Source organism: Bos grunniens, chromosome 5, assembly GCF_055505025.1.
Source record: "Bos grunniens cultivar Pamir isolate PY7600 chromosome 5, Bosgru_T2T1.0, whole genome shotgun sequence".
In the NCBI taxonomy this organism is placed as follows: Eukaryota; Metazoa; Chordata; class Mammalia; order Artiodactyla; family Bovidae; genus Bos; species Bos grunniens.
Genome location: NC_141169.1, coordinates 71349706 through 71368568, shown reverse-complemented (window position 1 = coordinate 71368568; position 18863 = coordinate 71349706). Strand labels below are relative to the sequence as shown.

Here is an 18863-nt window from a genome sequence, read left to right as displayed (position 1 = left end):
GGGGAAGGAGGGGTACTGATCTAACTTGTCATTCCTCAATTGCCAGCACTGACATCGGCAGAATGTCTGATCCTGTCTGGTTCTCAGAGGTTGTCATCTCTCTGGATGGCATCTGTTGAGATGATCACATCCCCATCTAGTCCTTGCTCACAATCTCTTGTGACATTTTGCCCACGTGGTACCCTTTGGCAAAACTCCCTGGCTAACTGGTTTTCTCTTTCACCTAGCTTTGACAGTCCTCTAAGGAAAGAAATCCAGCTCTTGTCTTACATGGCAGGATGCATGGTAGGGCTCCCCTGCCCACCTCTGTCCAATGGCATCCCTCTGAAGTTTTTGTGCTGAGTCACAGTAAAGTGGTAATGGAACTTTCATAAGGGGTCAGCCTCCAAATTTCAGATGGAAAGTTAGCACAAGATCTCTTCTACTCTCAGATCACCCTAAACTTATCTAGAAATTTGGGGTTAATCCAAAAAGTGTAGGTGTGACACTATCTTCTTATTTTAGAAAAAGGTTGATACTTATCTATTTCATTTCCCTCAAATGGCACTCATATCCCACCCCAGCTGAGAGAACTGTTAGAGAGTGATGAGGGAATGGGTGGGGAACATCAAATCTTTCCCAATTTACATCTGGATCAAGGCTCTTGTATTTAGAACAAAAACATTGGGCCACCTTGGTCCTCTAATTGTGGCATTCTGAGGCAACAGAGGACTTACACCCAAAGCCCTGGATAGGGATGGTCATAGGACAAAAAAAAAAAAAAAACTGTGAGGGGAAAACTAATATGTCACAATATATATTACCACATTTGTAACTACTGACTTTCTAAATGCACTTGGTCAAGAAAAAGGAGCACAAGCAAGACAACTTTACAAGTACGTCTCTGTGGATTCCATCAGTTAATGGACTATATCAGTTAGCGTGTGATGAGGAGACAGAAACCACACAGTAAGCCCAACAGGGAATGTTTCATAAAAAGAATTATTAACTATTACATGAGTGCATGCTAAGTTGCTTCAGTCATGTCTGACTCTCTGAGACCCTATTGACTGTTGCCCACCAGGCTTTTCAGTCCATGGGACTCTCTAGGCAAGAATACTGGAGTGGGTTGTCATGCCCTCCCCCAGGAGATCTTCCGGACTCAAGTACTGAACCCATGTCTCTTAATTCTTCTGCATTGACAGGTGGGTTCTTTACCACTAGCACCAACGATTACAGGTGGTTAACAATAAAGGGAGAAAAGGAACTAGCAGGAAAACCCCAGGACTTAGGGAGGGTAACCAAGGAAGGACAAATTTGGAAGGGAAAGTGCCAGGAACTACTTTCAAAGGTGAGATTCAGACCTCATTGACTTGCTTTTCGTTGCTTTTGTTATTATAATCATACAGAGTGGTCTGCCTGAGAGGATCCTGCTCCTCTGCCTGACTGTTAAAGTGCTTATGTTCAGGACCCTGTCCACCAGTGGGTGGCAGGAAAGAATAAATCAACACATCTCCTGCCCCAGGCTTGCCATTCTAGGAGATATTTGGAAGACTGATGGCTTTTTAAACTTTGTTTCTTCACTTCTCCCCATCTCTGTTCTATAAAAGGACCTGGCATCCAGACCCCGATAAGATGGTTATTTTGAGACATTAGTCTGTGTTCTTCTTGGTCTTCTGGCTTTCCAAATAAAGTCATATTCCTGGCCTCAGAACCTCATCTCTCATATTCATTGGTCTGTTGTGTGGTAAGCAGAGTGAGCTTGGACTGGGTAACATTTGGGAGTGCCCACAGGAAACACATGGCCAGAATGCAGGGGCTGAGGCAGGGTAGCTGCTGCCTGAGATGCCTGCAAGACTAACTGGGAATCTATCTGCGTGGATGCTACCAAAACTTGACAGAAGTGAACTCCACAGTATAATCATCCCTTAGTATCCCGGAGGATTGCTCCTGGGACCCCTCTGCTCACTTCTCCCTGCTAAGATACCAAAATTTGGAGATGCTCAAGTCCCTTGTATAAAATGGCACAGTATCTGCATATAATGTCCACACATCCTCCTGTATACTTTAAACCATCTCTAGATTACTTACAATTCAATGTACATGCTGTGCAAATAGAAGTAAATACAATGTAAATGATATGTAAATAGTTGCCTGTGTACTGTAAATTCAAGTTTAGCTTCTTGGAATCTTTTTGATTTTTTAATATTTTTGATCTGCAGTTGGTTGAATCTGTGGATGTGGAACCCATGGATCCAGAGAGCCTAATGTATGTTCCTCCCCCAAGCACCTGTGGTATCAATGGAAGAACTAGGGCATGAACAACAGAAGAATCCAATACACCAAAACAGGAAGAGAAGACCCTTCCTCCTTTAGTTTCCCTCCAGCGCCCTCTACTGACAATGTTTTACATGGCGCCAGTGGTGAAGGAGTAATCCTTAAAGAAGATATAGTTCCACCAACACCTCAGAGGCATGAAAGGTGAATTTGGAGTTGAGAGGCAGTATGTTGAAAACTAACATGTGAGTGAGGTACCGCACTCATGTGATCAATTGGGTGTTTACAGTGGTCTGTAGAAGAGCAGTGATTGAGAGTCTGTTGGGTACTGGGCACTGTGGCATGTGCTAATGTATAATGAGGAACATGACAGACCAAAATATCTGTCCACCTGAAGCTTGCATATGGGATGGAGACGGACAGAGATTGCCTGAAGTTAAATAAATAAATAATCAAAAAATACAGATAACAATTGGTTCTATGATGAAAGTAAACAGAGGGCTATAATAGAAACTAAGAAGGGGTCCTTTTTAGAATGGGCTGACAGGGAAGACCTCTCTGAGGAGGTGACAACAATTATGAATAATTTTTAAAATAGGCAAAGGTCTCTTGTCTGGAGCACCCTTCAAGTTATTCTCTGCCTGTTATTATCTACTAAATAATATCTTTAAAACTATTTAACAACTCTGTAAATTGTAGATAATCAATGCAACACAAATGAATGTTCACTATAAATATGCAAGTGAATTTCATAGGATTTTGTTCTGTGAAAGTGAAATTGATTTCCCTCCAACCCTGCCTCTGTAACAGTGTTTTGCATATATTAAGCAAATTTACTTTTAGCATTTCTGATGGCCTATATATGTAACTGCTCTTTGGAATCTTCTTTTATTCCATTGTAACATCTTACTGGTTCTCTCATTAATTAACAAGTGAAATCTTCAACATGTATTAATTTTACATTCATATGAGAGTCATAATTTACCTTTAAAAAATAACAATTTTGGGGGGAAGGCAAAGTGAGTAAAGGGGGTCAATTGTATGATGATGAATGGAAACTAAGTGGTAAGCATGCTATAATGCATAAAGAAGTCAAAATATAACATTGTACACCTGACACTTATATCACGTTATAAAACAATGATACTTCAGTTTTTAAGAAAAGATCCTTTAATACATTTAAATTCAAAGAGTCTAGCGCTGGGGTTCCCTCAGCCCGGGGCCACCAGCCTAATATTCACAACACATCAAGACTGAATGATCTGATCACACTCTCCACTACTTCATTATTTGTGTGTTGATAACACATGCCCAGAATCACATCTACAAGATGGGGTCAAAGAAGAACACAGGCTTTTAGTTTAGAGGCTGATGCAGTTTGCAGTTTTATCAAGAGTGCTCATGAAGTCAAAGAGACACTAATTTTTCTACCACTGTTGGCAGTTAAAAGAACATTTAATAGGACTTTTTATAGATATTTTTGAGCCCAAGATAGGGTTGTGCTTATAGAATCTTAGAATTTTAAAACAGTATAGAAAATTTAGAAATCATCTAGTTCAATCCCCCATCTTACATATGAATTAAGCTGGTCAGGAAAGCCCTAATGATTTGTTCAAGATCAACAACCAATTAACTGCAAGCTGAGATATAACCCAGCATTTTCCTTCTTAGTCCCATACTTGTTCAACCACCAGGAAGTTGGAGCCAACCAGACCTTCACAAGAGATTTCTGAAAATGTTACCCATACCTTCTTTTCTTCACACATAAACACTCACTCTGAAAAAGAAAGGGAGAGGTGGTATCAGTGAGGGATAGTACATGATAAGGAAAGAGCTTTGGGTTCAGATATAGTCATGGTTTTTCATCTGGTTTTACTACTTATTTGTATTTGAGCTTTAGCATCTTCATCTGCACAGTGAGCATAAACTATTATTAAATAATAATAAGTGGCCTTACTGGATTAATAATAACCTGTATAAAGTACCTGGAATATAGTAGATGCTCAATAAGTCACAGCTTCATTTTATTGAAGTATAATTGCTTTACAATGTTGTGTTAGTTTCTGAAGTACAACAAAGTGAGTCAGCTGTATATGTATATAATCCCTCCCTCTTGAACCCCACTCCCATTCACAACTCTCCACCTCAAAATCATGGCTTATATTAAGTTGTTGACAAAATATATTAAAATAATAATCTTGTTGTTCAGTTGCTAAGTCATGTCCAATTCTTTGTAATCTCATGGACTGCAGCATGCCAGGCTTCCCTGTCCTTCAACTATTTCCCAGAGTTTGCTCAAACTCATGTCCATTGAATTGGTGATACTATTTAACCATCTCATCCTCTGCAGCCCCCCTCTCCTCCTGCCCCCAATCCCTCCCAGCATCAGAGTCTTTTCCAATGAGTCAGCTCTTCACATCAGGTGGCCAAAGTACTGGAGTTTCAGCTTCAGCATCAGTCCTTCCAATGAATATTCAGGGTTGATTTCCTTTAGGATTGACTAAGCTCCTTGTAGTCCAAGGGCGTCTTGAGGGTCTCCTCTAGCACTACAATTCAAAAACATCAATTCTTTGGTGCTCAGCCTTCTTTATGGTCTAACTCTCACATTTGTACATGACTGCTGGAAAAACCATAGCTTTGACTATATGGCTTTTTGTCAGCAAACTGATGTCTCTGCTTTTTAATATATTGTCTACGTTTATCATAGCTTTTCTTCCAAGGAGCAAGCGTCTTTTAATTTCATGGTTGCTGTCACCATCCGCAGTGATTTTGGAGCCCAAGAAAATAAAATGTCACTGCTTCCAGTTTTTCCTCTTCTATTTGCCATGACAATAGAAGGGACCAGATGCCATGCTATATAAACCCCTCACTCTTTGCAGAATGCATGGTTGACAGTACTGACATTTTAACAATTTAGTATTTTCCTGTGTAAATGAAAGTTACACACATACCCACATATAGTTGTCTGTTTGAAAAATCCATCTTTTTTGAAAGGACAATCAGCAAACATAAACCAACTCCACCAAATCAATATTCCCTCTATCTTCCACTATTTCATTTGACTGCTTGAAAATAATTCTTATGTCTTTAGACATATTCTGCTTATTTTCAAACTGCCTAAAGTGAAACATGAAACATTGTATTTTTAAAAGTATGTTAGGCCCTGGAGTATGAGACAATCCAAGTGAAGGCATAGCTCTGTCTGCCACATCCTCTACAAAAGTGATCGGCCCCTTGGAGTGGTAATTAATCAAGGCTCACCCTCATTGATAAAAATAACTGTTTAATGCTTTATAGTGAACAACAGGCTTTCACGTACTATATAATTTTAAATGTTCTTAGCAAACTGAAGAGAGGATGCTATGTCCTTCCTATGGCAACAAAAGCAGGGTTAGGAAAGACATCCAGACATACTGGCTCACTAGATGATGAAATTTATTTTGCTGTTGTATTAGTTTGCTAGAGCTGCTGTGGCAATGTACCACAAAGTGAGTGGGTTAAAACAGCAGGAATTTATTGTCTCACAGTTCTGGAGGCTAGAAGTCTGAAATCAAAACCTTGGCAGGGCCATTCTCCCTCTGAAGACACTAGGGAAGGATCTGTTCCAGGCTACTCTCCTAGTCTCGAGTAGCCCTTAGTTTATGGCAGCCAAACTAAGATCATGGCATCTGGTCCCATTACTTCATGGGAAATAGATGGGGAAACAGTGGAAACAGTATCAGACTTTATTTTTTTGGGCTCCAAAATCACTGCAGATGGTGACTGCAGCCATGAAATTAAAAGACGCTTACTCCTTGGAAGGAAAGTTATGACCAACCTAGATAGCATATTCAAAAGCAGAGACATTACTTTGCCAACAAAGATCCGTCAAGTCAAGGCCATGGTTTTTCCTGTGGTCATGTATGGATGTGAGAGTTGGACTGTGAAGAAGGCTGAGCGCCGAAGCATTGATGCTTTTGAGCTGTGGTGTTGGAGAAGACTCTTGAGAGTCCCTTGGACTGCAAGGAGATCCAACCAGTCCATTCTAGAGGAGATCAGTCCTGGGTGTTCATTGGAAGGACTGATGCTAAAGCTGAAATTCCAATACTTTGGCCACCTCATGCGAAGAGTTGACTCTTTGGAAAAGACCCTGATACTGGGAGGGATTGGGGGCAGGAGGAGGAAGGGACGACAGAGGATGAGACGGCTGGATGGCATCACTGACTCAATGGACATGAGTTTGAGTGAACTCTGGGAATTGGTGATGGACGGGGAGGCCTGGCGTGCTGCAATTCATGGGGTCGCAGAGAGTCGGACACGACTGAGTGACTGAACTGACTGAAGTCCAATCTTCATAAGGCCTTCTCTCCCGAGTATGAGTCTGCTGTCTGCATCCAAATTTCCCCTTTTATAAGGACACTAGTCATTGGATTTGGTCCCTGAATGACCTCATCTTAATTTCATCATCTGCAAAGATCTTATTTCCAAATAAGGTCAAATTCACAGGTACTAGGGGTTACATGACTTTTAGAGGTACACAACTCGATTTGTAACAATTGCCATATCTTTCCTCCTTTTAGCCTTGTCAAACACACTGGTGACAAACAGCATTCATTCATTCACTCATTCATTCAATAAACATTTGACTGTGTAGGAATATAGTCCCTAGCTCAAAGGTCGGAGAAGGTAATGGCACCCCACTCCAGTACTCTTACCTGGAAAATCCCATGGATGGAGGAGCCTGGAAGGCTGCAGTCCATGGGGTCGCTGAGGGTCGGAAACAACTGAGCGACTTCACTTTCACTCTTCACTTTCATGCATTGGAGAAGGCAATGGCAACCCACTCCAGTGTTCTTGCCTGGAGAATCCCAGGGACAGGGGAGCCTGGTGGGCTGCCGTCTATGGGGTCGCACAGAGTCGGACACGACTGAAGATACTTAGCAGCAGCAGCAGCAGCTCAAAGGTGTTGTAGTGAGCTGCAGATTCTAAACAGCATTTACAGAGCGAAAAATTGTATGTACAAAGGTTAGGAGACACATAGTGAACTTGAAGAGGGCTTTTTTCTTCCTCTGTGTACCTCCAGTACTTTGAATAGTGCCAGTTTCATTCAATAAGTGATTGTTGAATGAATATAAAGTTATTGCATGCCTAAGGAACAGCGATTCCCTTGTAGTTCAGTCCCTAAAGAACCTGCCTGCAATGCAGGAGACCCAGGTTCGATTCCTGGGTGGAAAAGATCCCCTGGAGAAGGAAATGGTAACCCACTCCTTGCCTGGAGAATCCCATGAACAGAGGAGCCTGGCAGGCTACAGTCCATGGGGTCGCAAGAGTCGGACACGACTTAGTGACTAAACCAAGAACAGCAAGGCCTGAAGTTCATTGTCCTTAGAGGGGTAGGCAAAGTCCCCATCGCAAAAAGCCCTGTAAACCGCACTAGGTGTAAGAAAGGAAGGCTGACATGTTGACAACAGAGATAGTATTAAGGAATTTCAGGGATGCCTGGCACCACCCTCCGAATTAATCCTCTTCTCCAGAGCTCATACAAAGATCCAGTACCGCTAGGGCCACAAGAATGAGAAGGGAGCCAGCTCTATACACTCCAAAGTAGGGTTGGTTTCTCCAGCTAAAGCTGGATGGAAACGCATGTTTTGGGCTCTAAGTCGATGTGGAGCCTCCTACTCTGCTCTTTCCACTCCATCCTGCCCTCACTCATTCCCCGCCGGATTCCCCCTCCGACTCCTGGAAGATATCGTGATGTCTCCACGCCTTCCGCTAACCCCGCGGGAGGAATCCCCGAGTGCTCTCGGGTTCGCTGGCCCCGCCCTCCTTGACTCCGAAACGCAGCAAGAGCGCACGCGCGCCCTCACGGGCAGAGCGCGCGCTCGCGAGCTCCCCGCATCCCCGTGCTCATCCGGGTCTCAGCGAGTCTCAGCCAATGGTGGACGTTCACAGCCCCCGAGGGCGGGGCTAAGCCTTCCCTCACATGGGGCCTCGGCTCACTCTGGGCGCTTTCAGGCAACCGCGATTTGTTGGCCATGAAAAGGGACAGAGGCAAAGTGTCCAGCGTCTGGGAGAGGACCAATGGATTTGACATGGAGCAGCTGCCGCCTCCTAGAAGCGACTGAAATGCAAGCTGATTCCCCAGTCGGAGCGGCTGTAGTAAACACACTTCAGAAACGTGAGGTGCCGGTGGTCACGTGGGGAATGCGCCCTCCAATGAGGAGCCGAAGGCGGGGCTGAAGCCGCTGACGCGGCGGTGGCGGCGGAGTCACCCGGGCAGCCTCGGGACGGGTCACCGGCCGGCAGCGGTCCAGCGGCCTCGACCACCTCCTTGCGTGCTCTGTCCTCACTTCTCGTACCCGGGCCGAGAGGCAGCGTGGCCGACAGTGACTGAATTCTCTCTCATCCTTGTCGGTGGCTCGCCTCAGGCGTGGCCGTCTGCTCCTCAGGGGCCGCCTCGGTGGGCGAGGTTTCCGTGCAGAGAACCTCTTGGGGCTGCCCGCGCCGGCGCGGGCCCTGGTGGAATCTCGGGCTTGTGGAACTTGGTCAGCCTCCGGAGGTCCGGGGACCTCGAAGTTATGCGTCTTTTCCAGTCGTTGGCGGCGGGTGCCGGCTCCTAAAGGGCGTCACACGGGGACTCCGCTGACTGGGCAACCTCCATTCATCTTCCAGCTGCGCCGCCAGCGCCCTCTCCCTCTCCAGTCCCCTCCTCGGACTCATCTTTTCCTTCCCCTCCTCTGCTTTCCTCACTCCTTGGGTGCGGCGATTCTCCTGCGTTCGGAGGTGTCGGTTATGAGCTGGACCCTCCTACCCTGAATTTCTCGGCGGAGGAGCTCGGCTGCGCTGCACCGCGCTCCCCTCCCTCGCCCCCGGGATGGGGGTGAACGCCGTGCACTGGTTCCGAAAGGGGCTCAGGCTTCACGACAACCCCGCCCTGAAGGAGTGCATCCAGGGCGCCGACACCATCCGCTGCGTCTACATCCTCGACCCCTGGTTCGCCGGCTCCTCCAACGTGGGGATCAACAGGTGGCGGTGAGTCAAAATCCTGTGGGAAATTGATTTCGCTGTTTTAATGAATCAAGACTTTACATGCCATCAGCCAGACCTGAGAATTGAACTCTTGCACCGCCTTGCCCGTACTGTTTTAATTATTGCAGGTGCTCTAAGCATTAAATAGAACGGACTTAATACTGAGGCGAGAGAGTTCCGGCAGCCAGAAACACCTTGGCCTTCAGGTGTGAGTTACGTGTCTCTGCGCTCGTAGGAGTTCTTTCCCTGGATTTATGGAGAATTCTTAGTGGTGGAGTTAAAGAAACACCCTTCCAGTTCTCAGTGGCCCGTGTGTTGATTTCCTTGGCCTCTGTGGCATTTGGGATTGCGGTCTTTACTGTTTACGTTTGTGTGTTAACTCAGTATGGAGAAAATCATTCATTCAGTAGAGTCCCCTCCAAATCTAGTTTTCTTCCACCTTGAGGTTGCCAGAGAAAAAGCAAGGGAAACATTTCTTTGCTCAGCTCTTCCTCTCAACTCCTCCTTGTGGTTGGCTAGACAAAGCACAGTTTTTCTTTCTAGGCAAAGTATAATCCTTCCAGGATTTAGAGCGCAGGAAGAAATCTTAGAGAAGCTTTATGATCTTTTCCTGAAATGCCAGGCCAGATGATTATTAGGCCCCGTGGTGGAAATGAAAGCATTTTTTCAACAGAGTATTGATCACCTACTGTATAGCAGGGCTTCCCTTGTGGCTCATCTGGTACAAAATCCCCCTGCAAAGCGGGAGACCTGGGTTCTATCCCTGGGTTGAGAAGATACCCTGGCAAGGGGAAAGGCTACCCACTCCAGTATAATGGCCTGGAGAAATCCATGGACTGTATAGTTTTTGGGGTCGCGAAGAGCCTGACACGACTGAGCGATTTCACTCATTATCACTCACAGTCACAGCTTTAAACTGTATACCAGCCACAGCTTTAAACACCAGGGATACAGTAATGAATGAAACAAATAGAAATTCTTGTCCTTTTCTAGCACATGTCCCAGAAAGTAGGTAGTAATGTAGTGATGATAAATGATGTGCGGAAATACAGCTTTTTGTGTACAAGGGAGTGGGATTGGAATCGGGAGTTTAAAATATGAAGTGAAGTGAAGTGAAGTGAAGTCACTTAGTCGTGTCTGACTCTTTGTGACCCCGTGGACTGTAGCCTACCAGGCTCCTCTGTCCATGGGCTTCTCCAGGCAAGAATACTGCAGTGGGTTACCATTTCCTTCCCCAGGGGATCTTACCAACCCAGGGATCAAACCCGGGTCTCCCACATTGGAGGCAGACGCTTTAACCTCTGAGCCACCAGGGAAGCAGGAAAAACTCAGAGAAAGGGACAGTTGAGCAAGATAATGAAAGAAATAGATTACAAATATCTAGGGAAAAGCATTCCAGGGAGAAGGAACTCTAAGAAAAAGGGCCTGAGGTGGAATATGCTTAACCTTTAGAAGGAGCAGCAGAAGAAACCAATGTGACTGGAACAGAGTGAGAAGAATGGTAGTGTATGAGGTCAGAGATGTAATAGGGCCAGACTGAGTAGAGCTTTATAGGCAGTTGTCAAGATTTGGGCCTTTACTCAGACGAAAATGGGAATAATTTTAAGATTATGAGCAGAAAAGTGATGTGATTTGACTGAAGGTTTTTTTTTTTAAACTTCTCTGGCTGTGGTTCTGAGAACAGACCAAAATTGTGGGGTGGAGGTGGACAGGAAGCAATAAGACAGGTTAGGAGTCAATTGCATTCATCCAGGTGAGATATGATAATGACTTGGACCATAGTGATTATGGTGGACATAGGGAGAAGAAGTCAAGTGCTGAGTATATTTTGAAGGTGGAATTCACAGTATTTATTGACAGATCTGGTGTGAGAGAAAGAGAAGGAATTAGGAATAGTTTCAAAATTTGAGAAACTAGAAGGGTGAAACTGATCTTTGCTAAGTGGTCAGTTGAAGAAGCCATTGAGAGGGTGATTTGAGTTTTCTTTTGAACTTGGTTAGTATGAGATATTTATTACACATCCAAGTGGAGATAGCAGATAGATAGGTCTAGAGTTAAGGTTAGAGATCCTGGCAGGAGGCATAAATTAGAGATTCATCACTTTATAGGTAACATTTAAAACTATTAATCCATTCATTCATTGACCAAATATATGGTATGCATCTACTATGTGCTAGACACTTTTAGGTGCAGGGCATTTAAACAGAATAGCTAAAAAATCTCTGCTGTGTTGAAGCTACATTCTAATAGAGCCGTGAGACTATATGAAAACATTATGTAAATTTGTGTAGATAGAAAAGAACTGAGCCCTGGGTACTTGAATGTGTTTAAATTGTGAACCTGTAGAAGAAGTAGCATAGGAGTTTGAGAAAAAACATCTGGTAAGATAAGAAAACCTGAAGATAATGGTGTCATAGAAGCCAAGTAAAGGAGAGTGGCTCAAAGAAAATGTTTGACCTTTGTCAAGTTGCTCATCATGTGAGATGAGGACTGAAAATTGAAAATCATATTTAGCATTTTGAAATCATAATCTTGACTAAAGTGGTTTCAGTAGTGTCAGGGTCAAAAGCCTTTTTCGACTGGCTTGAGAGAGGCTGAGAGGAGAGAAGGTGGGCATAACTCACATAGATAGCTCTTTTAAGTTTTCCATTGAGGGGGGATCAGAGAAATGGTGTAGAAGAAGGTGAACTCAAGAAAAGATTTTTTTTTTAAGATGAGAGAAATTACAGGATATTTGTGTTCTCATGGAAATAATACAGCAACTGTATATAAAACATTTTCATTAGCAGAATTGGTGTCATCATTGATTCTGGAAAAAGATAATACTGTTATATATTCTAATCTATTCATATCTTAACAATAATATAGTAGTAAGTCTCTCTTCATAATATTGTTAGGAGAATTAAATTAGTTAAAAGATGTAAAATGCTTAAAATGTAAGTGGTACTAGGAAGTGCTTATTTGCTGTTTACTCTTAAATTGAAAGTCTTAGGTAAATAGTATCTACTTAAATGCCTACAGTCAGTTTCTTCTAGAGTACTTCATAAGTTTATGACATCTAATCTATTGAGTCCTGTAAATTAGGGGTTGTGTATTACTTAACTTTGTACACCCAGCAACTCATATTGCTGAATAGTGAGTGAAATAAAACTGATAAGTATAGGAATCCCTTGGATAGCAAGGAGATCCAACCAGTCCATCCTAAAGGAAATCAGTTCTGAATATTCATCGGAAGGACTGATGTTGAAGCTGAAACTCCAACACCTTTGGCCACCTGATGTGAAGAACTGACTCATTGGAAAAGACCCTGATGCTGGGAAAGATTGAAGGCTTGAAGAGAAGGGGATGACGGAGGATGAGATGGTTGGGTGGCATCACCGACTCAATGGACACGAGTTTGGGTAAACTTTGGGAGTTGGTGATGGACAGGGAGGCCTGGCATGCTGCAGTTGATGGAGTCAGACACGACTGAGCGCCTGAACTGAACTGAGGGGAATCCCATATTTTCCTTTTTAAAAAGGATTTTTTTTCACTACTAAATATTGCCCTTGATGAGTAATAGATAGGTAAAGATATAAATAATGAATAGAGACAGACTTTCTTCCACTGATGACTATATAAAAAGGAGGGACAGAGTTTTAGACTTTTCTCTCAGCATCAGATTCAGTGCTTTCATATAGTGGTAACTCAGTTACTGTTTGTTGATGAAATGACATCCTGGAGTCAATAGTTTTATGTTTAAACAACTTTGCTACCTCACTTATTGACCACAGAATAAGGTGCAAACACCTTAACTTGGCATTCAGGCTATCTTGTGGGTTTTGGTCTTCTTTCCTTTGTATCATTTCCTTTAATTAACACAATTTCCTAGATTTTTGGATTTAACACAAAAACAAATTTTAAAAATCTATTTTGCATAAAAGAAAATTAACAAAATTATCTTTTGATGTTGCTGTAATTTCATTTAAAAAGGGTACTTTCTAAAGCAACTAGAGAAAGAACAAGCAAAACCCAAAGTTAGCAGAAATAATAAAATCATAAAGATCAGAAATAAATGAAATAGAGACCAAGAAAACAATAGAAAAGATCAATGAAACTAAAAGATAGTACATTGAAAAGATAAACAAAATTAACAAACATTTAGCCAGACTCACAGTATATTAAAAAGCAGAGACATCACTTTGCTGACAGAGGTCCGTATAGTCAAAGCTATGGGTCTTTCAGTAGGCATGTACAGGTGTGAGATTTGGACCATAAAGAAGGCTGAGTGCTGAAGAATTGATGCTTTCAAATTGTGGTGCTGGAGAAGACTCTTCAGAATCCCTTGGACTGCAAGGAGATCAAGCAGTCAATCCTAAAGGAAATCAACCCTGACTATTCATTAGAAGGACTGATGCTGAAGCTGAAGCTCCAATACTTTAGCTATATGACATGAAGAGCTGACCCTGATGCTGGGAAAGATTGGGGGCTGGAGGAGAAGGGAAGTGACAGAGGATGAGATGGTTGGGTGGTATCACCAACTCAATGGACACAAGTTTGAGCAAGCCTGGTGTGTTGCAGTCCATGGGTTGCAAAGAGCTGGACACAACTGAACGACTAAACAGCAACAACAAACCAGACTCATCAAGAAAAAAAGGGAGAGGGTGCAAATCAGTAAAGTTAGAAATGAAAAAGAAGACATTACACCACAAAAGTACAAAAGACTGTAAGAGATTACTACAAGCAACTGTGTGCCAATAAAATGAACAGCCTAGAAGAAATTAGCAAATTCTTAGTAAGGTGCGAATCTCCCAAGACTGAACCAGGAAGAAATAGAAAGTACAGCAGAACGAGTTATAAGTACTGAAATTCAGTCATTGATTAAATAACTCCCAATAAACAAAAGTCAAGGACCAGTTGGCTTCACAGGCAAATTCTGTCCAACATTCAGAGAAGAGTTAACACTTATCTTTCTGAAACAAATCCAAAAATCTGGAAGAAACACTTCCAAAATCATTCTGTGAAGCCACCATCACCCTAATATCAATCAGAAAAAGGCACCACCCCCCAAAAAAGAAAATTACAGGCCAATATCACTGATGAACATGGATGGAAAAATCATCAACAAAAGACTATTAAACTGAATCCAACAAAACATTAAAAGGATCATACACCATGATCAAGTGGAATCTATCCAGGGATGAATAGATTTTTCAATATCCACAAATCAATCAGTTTGATACACCACATCAACAAATTGAAGAATAAAAACCATATGATCATCTCAGAAGATGTAGAAAAAGCTTTTGATAAAATTCAACATCCATTTATAATAAAATCCCCCAGAAAGTGGGCATAGAAGGAAAATACCTCAACATACTAAAGGCCATATATAACAGACTCACAGATAGCATGTTGTTGTTGTTCAGTTGCCCAGTCGTGTCTGATTCTTTGCAACCCCATGGACTGCAGCACGTCAGGCCTCCCTGTCCTTCTAGCATACTCAGTGGTAAAAAGCTGCTTTTCCTCTAAGACTAGGAACAAAACAAGTATGTCCACTCTCACTACCCTTATTCAACATAGTTTTGATGACACAAACAGATGTACTTCACGGTCTTTTTGTTTCCATACAAATGTAAAAATTTTTATTCTAGTTCTGTGATAAATGCTATTAGTAATTTGATAGGGATTGCACTGAATCTGTAGAGTGCCTTGGGTAATATACTTGTTTTGACAGTGTTGATTGTTTCAACCCAAGGATACAGTAAATCTTTCCATCTGTTGGTGTCATCTTTGATTTCTTTCATCAGCATCTTATAGTTTTTGGAGTACATGTCTTTTGCCCCCTTAAGTCAGTTTATTCCTGGGTATTTTATTATTTTTGATGCAATAGTAAATTTGATTGCTTTTTTAATTTCTCTTTCTGCTCTTTTGTTGTCAGTATATGAAAATGCAATAGATTATTATGCATGAATTTTGTATCCTGCAATTTTTATCCTATTCTTTGATCAGCTCTAGCAGTTTTCTGGTAGTGTCTTTAGGATCTTCTAATTTGAAAAGTTACATGAATCTAGTGCTCATAGCAACACTGTTTACAGTTGCCAAAATATGGAAGCAACCTAACTGTTAATCAGCAGCTAAATAGATAAAAATGGATAAAGAAGATGTGGTATGTGGTGTGTATATACACACACACAAAATTGAATACTATTCAGCCATTAAAAATTCAGAAAATTTGGTGTTTGCAATAACATAGACAGACTTGGAGGGTATTACATTAAATGAAATGTCAGACAGAAAGAAATTCTATATGATACCAGTTATATATGGAATCTAAAAAATACAACAGTAGTGAATATAACAAAAAATAAACAGAATCACAGATGTAGATAACAAAGTAGTATTTACTAGTTTTTTACTAGTGTTTACTAGGGAGAGGAGGAGGTAACAACTATTGAGTGTAAGGTACACTGTGAGGATGTATTGTACAACATGGAGAAAATAGTATTTTATAATGATTGTAAATGGAGTGTAACCTTTAAAAAATTGTGTAAAATAAAGTAAATGCCTTAAAAATCCCAATTTCTTTATCTGTACTCTATTTTATAAACTTCACTCTTATTTTTTTAGCCATATTATTGACATGCAGAAGAACCCAAATGAACTTTGGCCAACTCAGTATAATTGACAAATTTGAAACTGTATATATATAAGATATACAATATGATATTTTGATATATGTATACATCATGAAGCTCATTTTTGATTATTCTGTTTCACCTTGTATTTAACACTGTCCTCTTTTTAAGTTGCTTCCAAACAACATTTATTTATTATTTTTTTTTTCCAAACAACATTTAAACATGCTTAAAATCAATTCTACAAAAAGATAAAGAAATAATAACAAAAAAACAAACAGAAACAAAACCTACCCTTGACATTCCTCCCCTGAAGCTTTATTTCTCAATTCCTTTATAGCCACACTTCCTGAACAAGAATGTCTAACACAAACATGGGTCTAATACTGGCTGACTCCATATCTTTATCTCCTGCTCTACCTTGAACCCACTCTAAACTTGGTTTCACTCCCACCTTCACCAAAACTGTTTTCATTCAAAGGATACTTTAAAACTTCATTCCTGGACTTTTAAATTTTTGACACATTTGACCATACCATCCTGTTCTTCCTTCTGCTTTGGTTAGAGGACTCTCCTGTGTTTATTTTTCTGCCAGAGTTGTTAGCGACCTTCCTTTACTTCCATTTCTCTCTTTTCAACCCTTAAGTGCTCCTTAAATCTGTAGTCTCTACCCTCTTTTCATCATTTTGAGGTAATCTTCTCTCTTCATAAAGTCGGTTACCATCTATATGCTCAGAATTCACAAATTAGTATCCTCAGCCCAGATCTCTCACCTGATCCCCAGATATGTATCCAATATAATATTTCCTCCATATTTGAATCTTGGTTTATTACCCTAAACTCAATTTGCTGAAAACCAAGTTCATCTTTTCCCTTACCTCTTTCTCAAAAACAAAAATCCCAAACTGACTTTTCTTGTGTTTCCTATCTTCGTAAATAACATTGCCATTTGACTAGTTGCTCATACAGTTTATATTGCCAGAGGAAATATCAGTAACCTTAGATATGCAGATGACACCACCCTTATGGAAGAAAGTGAAGAGAAACTAAAAAGCCTCTTGATGAAAGTGAAAGTGGAGAGTGAAAAAGTTGGCTTAAAGCTCAACATTCAGAAAACGAAGATCATGGCATCTGATCCCACCACTTCATGGGAAATAGATGTGGAAACAGTGTCAGACTTTATTTTGGGGGGCTCCAAAATCACTGCAGATGGTGATTTCAGCCATTACATTAAAAGACGCTTACTCCTTGGAAGGAAAGTTATGACCAATATAGATAGCATATTCAAAAGCAGAGACATTACTTTGCCAACAAAGGTCTGTCTAGTCAAGGCTATGGTTTTTCCTGTGGTCGTGTATGGATGTGAGAGTTGGACTATGAAGAAGGCTGAGCACCCAAGAATTGATGCTTTTGAGCTGTGGTGTTGGAGAAGACTCTTGAGAGTCCCTTGGACTGCAAGGAGATCCAACCAGTCCATTCTTAAGATCACCCCTTGGATTTCTTTGGAAGGAATGATGCTAAAGCTGAAACTCCAGTACTTTGACCACCTCATGCAAAGAGTTAACTCATTGGAAAAGACTCTGATGCTGGGAGGAATTGGGGGCAGGAGGAGAAAGGGACGACAGAGGATGAGATGGCTGGATGGCATCACTGACTCGATGAACGTGAGTCTGAGTGAACTCCAGGTGTTGGTGATGGACAGGGAGGCCTGGCATGCTGCAATTCATGGGGTTGCAAAGAGTCGGACACGACTGAGTAACTGAACTGAACTGAATTGTGTATTAATTTATTCAACAAATAAATGTGTGTTCCTACTGTGTGCCAGGCTTCTCTGGTAGCTCAGTTGGTAAGGAACCTGCCTGCAATGCAGAAGGCCCTGGTTCGATTCCTGGCTTGGGAAGATCTGCTAGAGAAGGGATAGGCTACCCACTCCAGTATTCTTGCGCTTCTCTGGCTCAGCTGGTAAAGAATCTGCCTGCAATGCAGGAGACCTGGGTTCAGTCCCTATATTGGGAAGATCCCCTGGAGAAGGGAATGGCTACCCACTCCAGTATTCTAGCCTGGAGAATTCTATGGACTGTATAGTCCATGGGATTGCAAAGAGTCAGACACGACTGAGTGACTTTCATTTTCACTGTATGCCAATATCTTTGCTAATTTATCTGGATAAAATGGTAGTCAACAGATAAATTCTCTGTCTTCAGGGTGTTTACAACGTAGGAGGGATATATTCAGAAATAATCACAGAAATACATTTTTCTGTCTCCATTGCCACTTTAGTCTATACTATTATCTTTTTGCATAGATTTTTCATAGTTTATAAATTATTGTTTGCTCTTCTCTGATTCCTCCTTTACACAGCAACCAGAGTAAACTTAAAATTGCTAATATGATCATGTCCTTTACTAATTTTAAACCTTCGATGACATTTATTTACCCTTACATAAAGGTTCAAATGGGGCTTCCCTAGTAGCTCAGCTGATAAAGAATCTGCCTACAATGCGGGAGACCTGGGTTTGATCCCTGGGTTGGGAAGATCACCTGGAGGAGGACATGGCAACTCACTCTACTATTCTTTCCTGGAGAATCTCAAGAATGGAGGAGCCTGGTGGGCTACAGTCCATGGGGTCGCAAAGAGTCAGACACGACTAAGTGACTAAGCACACACAAAGGTTGAAAAAGCCATAGCATGGTTTAAAATCTCTGCGTAATCTGGTCTTCTGCTTCATTTCCCAGCCTCTAGGGATTGCTTCACTGAGGCATTTGAAGCCTTGAAGTAGGAGATGGATCTTATTACACAGAGGAAAGAGGGACGGGAACTCCAGACTGAGGAAATAACATAAGGGAAGGTTCTATATCTTGATACTGGTGAGAAGGTTGATGTAACTGAATCATATGGGTGCATAAAAAGATAGGTGTTATTTCGTATTCTTTTGGTTCAATGCTTTAGATGGTTGCCTTACTCAGATGGGCTTAAGCAGA

At 41.7% G+C, this 18863-nt stretch overlaps 1 protein-coding gene and 1 long non-coding RNA gene across 5 annotated transcripts in view; one reads left to right on the top strand and one right to left on the bottom strand.

The window, feature by feature from the left end:
* Positions 1-3408: 3408 nt before the first annotated feature.
* LOC147372385 (uncharacterized) lies at positions 3409-8426 on the bottom strand. Its single transcript, XR_015164036.1, has 2 exons — positions 6951-8426; positions 3409-4033 (listed from the first exon to the last, which is right to left on the bottom strand). It is a non-coding gene; the product is annotated as an uncharacterized LOC147372385 (long non-coding RNA).
* A 56-nt stretch (positions 8427-8482) lies between these two features.
* The window catches only part of CRY1 (cryptochrome circadian regulator 1), a 95777-nt gene continuing 85396 nt past the window's right edge, over positions 8483-18863 (top strand). For all 4 annotated transcript variants that reach the window (XM_086401157.1, XM_086401158.1, XM_086401161.1 and 1 more), the window contains exon 1: positions 8483-9267. In XM_086401157.1, coding sequence (XP_086257283.1) covers positions 9110-9267 — 158 coding nt within the window. In that variant the 5' untranslated portion in view covers positions 8483-9109. The remainder of the gene's footprint in view (positions 9268-18863) is intronic.